The 3,124-nt window shown below is 34.6% G+C and overlaps 1 protein-coding gene across 1 annotated transcript in view; it reads right to left on the bottom strand.

Moving 5' to 3' along the window:
• The window catches only part of LOC104163239 (aftiphilin-like), an 11,665-nt gene extending 8,823 nt beyond the window's left edge, over positions 1-2,842 (bottom strand). The window contains exon 1 of the mRNA XM_009702168.1: positions 2,382-2,842. Within this exon, the coding sequence (XP_009700470.1) occupies positions 2,382-2,562 (181 nt within the window). The 5' untranslated portion in view covers positions 2,563-2,842. The remainder of the gene's footprint in view (positions 1-2,381) is intronic.
• Positions 2,843-3,124: the final 282 nt, after the last annotated feature.

Here is a 3,124-nt window from a genome sequence, read left to right as displayed (position 1 = left end):
GGCGGAGGGGAAGAGAAGATTTGCTCCATTTAATATGGGTTGATTAGAAATTAATCAGCTGTCCTTTCAACATATATTTTTTTAAGTCTGGATTTTCAAAGTTAATTTCCTCCAGTTTCATTGAAAACAAAAATATGTACTGTCCTGAGACCAGCATACCAAGACTTTATGTATTGTCAGATGTTTACAGAACTTGGAAATAGGAAAAAGCCCAACTATTCCATAGAATATCCACTTTCAATCAGGGAGAGGAAGACTTGAAGAAATACACTTTGACTTGCAGAAGCCTGCGAAATCCCATTAAGGTACAAACTGGAAAACTAATTGAAACGAGGAGTCCTTTGACATGCAACTCTGCAACAAATGTTAAATGCAGCCTTTTAAGTTACATCATTTAGATATTCACATTTATAGTCCTGAGTTCATTTTCATTGTAGTGCGATGTCATTGCTCAATTTACTATTCTTCAAATACCTCATACTCAGCTACATTTATGTTAGACTACTAACATGAAAAATAAAACAATACATTAAATCTGTGGGAACATACTAGAAACTAGTAACTCCCTGTTCATGACGTGGAATGCAAATTTTTATTAAAAAGTTATTTTGACTACTAATGAAATCAGACTGAGAAGAATACAGTGTAGATCTATAGTAAGGAAATCTAAGGTCTTCAGAGAAAGAATAAACTTCTACTACTGATAAAAGTTTCTTCTTTAAGCCAAAAGATCTAACAATTTGTCTTTCAATAATTTTATTTATTTTTAAGAGTTGCATATTCTCCATTTTATTCAAATGATTAGAGAATATTTAAGGAAAGCACTGCAAAACCTTAATGAGATATTGAAGGAAAGTTAGCCAACCAAACCCCACACAAAGCTCCTAAACACACACACAAACACACGAGCTGCAAGCCAAGAAACAAATGACTTTCCCAGAAACAAGTCAGGAGGAAAGAAAAGCCAAAAAAAAAAAAGGCACTATAGGGCATACCAGGGAAGGTGATAATACCTGTAACTTGATGAAAAAACAACAACATAAAAAATATGGAATAAAAAGCTAACAGAGTATCCTCCAGTAATCACTTCAAGTGTGCACACCATCAGACACAAGAATGTGCCCGACTGCACGAGCAGTAACACGTACTGGGTACTGACGACTTTTACGTCGATAGACTTGCACACACTTACAAAAGAACCTGTAAGACTCAAGCATCTTGAATTTGCTCCCTATCACTTCGGCAACAAACCTGCCATCTTTCATTTGATAATGATATTTCTCAAGGGTGGAATAAAAAGACATTTGGAATGAGATGCCATAAAATTGCCTTCAATTATCAGATTTCAAAACTAAAAAGCAAGTTTTTAAAAACAAAAAAAATACAATAATAACACAAGCACTTATTTGAAAAGTGGGAAAACCCTAAACTTCTTAAAATTGAATTTTTAAAAATTAAAATCATCAAGAGGGAAAAAAAAGCCCTTCCTATGAAGAAAGTGACTGTCATGGCTTCAGGCATCATATTGAAAGAGTATTTGCCTTATCTACCTAATCTATGCCAGGATAAATCCCAAAAATGTTCCCTTAAATTCCTGCAGAAATTTATTTAAAGTGTAAGGTTTTCACAAGCTCACACAAAATACTCAGAGCACGTCAAAACCATGCAGTAAATTACTTTCATATATTATTCAATGGAGAGAGTGGTGGTTTTGTCTCCTTTTAAGGGAATAAGTTGCAGACAAAGTACTTCGGTTTTATAATTAACATTCATGAACTTCTGATGTCCCACAGACATGCAACTGTCCTTGTTTTCTATTATGAATGTTAAAACACTTTTTTCTCTTTATCATTAGTATCAGTAGATCCCACACAGAAAAAAAATTTACAACCTCCTGGTAGCAGCAAATGCCACTGGGGTTGATGTGTTAAGCCCCATAACATTATATTCACACATAACTTCCAAGTAACATCATAATCCTGTAATTTGGAGACAGTCATTCGGTAGAGAGTACAAGCCTCATTTTTGGGGAATCGTCACACCTACAGCATTTTTCAATTTTTCTTAAGTGCTTAGAAAATTTAACTTTCAAAATTTCTCATTTGAAACAAGTGTTTTAACATCTTAATTGCAAGAGCATAAGAGCATTCATTCCTTCAGCATGTGACAAAAGCAGAGCTGACAGTACCTTTTAAATACTTCGCACTCGATACAAAACATCAGAAAACAGAACACAGATTAAAGGAAAAAATGCAGTAGAAAGACATTTTAGAGAAATGCAATGTAAAATTTCTCCTTGTTTATAGGAAAGTCAAGTGATGTGCTCATGCTTCTAGTAAGTTGCTATAAAATTACATTTGTGGTTTTAACACTCTGCTGACCTGGGATTGTGGTGGTGCTGCTAGAGCTACTGTCATCCACGGGCCCAAAGAAATCAAGGTTCAGAAGAGTGGAACCTCCACTAGCTTGAAATTCAGTGACCGTGTTGGTAGGCAGCCATATAGAAGGTAAGCCAAGGGAGGGGTTTATGTGTAAAAAGGGGTAAGACACACACTTGAACATGCAAGTTATAATTAGTACTCAGTACGCAATTTAAAAATTGACATGAAAACAATGCTTACAGTATTAGTTTGCACCTTCTAAAATGTTAACAACTTAATTCAGTGCACATTTCCTCATGTACAATGCAGCAAGGAAATCAACACTAGTAACTTTAAAATAGAAACATTTATTTCAATCTAAAAATGAAAGAGAACCAGCACGACCCAGAGAGAAAGATGTGATCAGTTAAAGGGAAACAATATATAGCTCAATTGGTAGAATATAGTGGGCTTTTTCTCCCCTCCCTGAAATTGAAAGCCATTCTTTCATCAGGAAGACTTAGCAGATCCCCAAATAGCAAAGAACCAAAAAAAACCCTTTAAAGTTTTATTTAACAGCTTTAAGCTATTAATAATCATTATCTTAAAGCAGTGTGAACACAGGGCAACAAATGACACTCTTAGATCCAGTTCCTCACTGGTAAATTATACTGTTCCCCTTTAATACTAAAACAGAAATCAAACCAAGATACATTTTAAAGAAGTCGTTTGTTAAAAAGAAAGCATGATGATTGACTGAAGTA

Source organism: Cariama cristata, unplaced genomic scaffold (assembly GCF_000690535.1).
Source record: "Cariama cristata isolate BGI_N322 unplaced genomic scaffold, ASM69053v1 scaffold24686, whole genome shotgun sequence".
NCBI lineage: Eukaryota > Metazoa > Chordata > Aves > Cariamiformes > Cariamidae > Cariama > Cariama cristata.
Note: the sequence above shows the minus strand (reverse complement) of the source record. Positions and strands in the feature narration are given on the sequence as shown.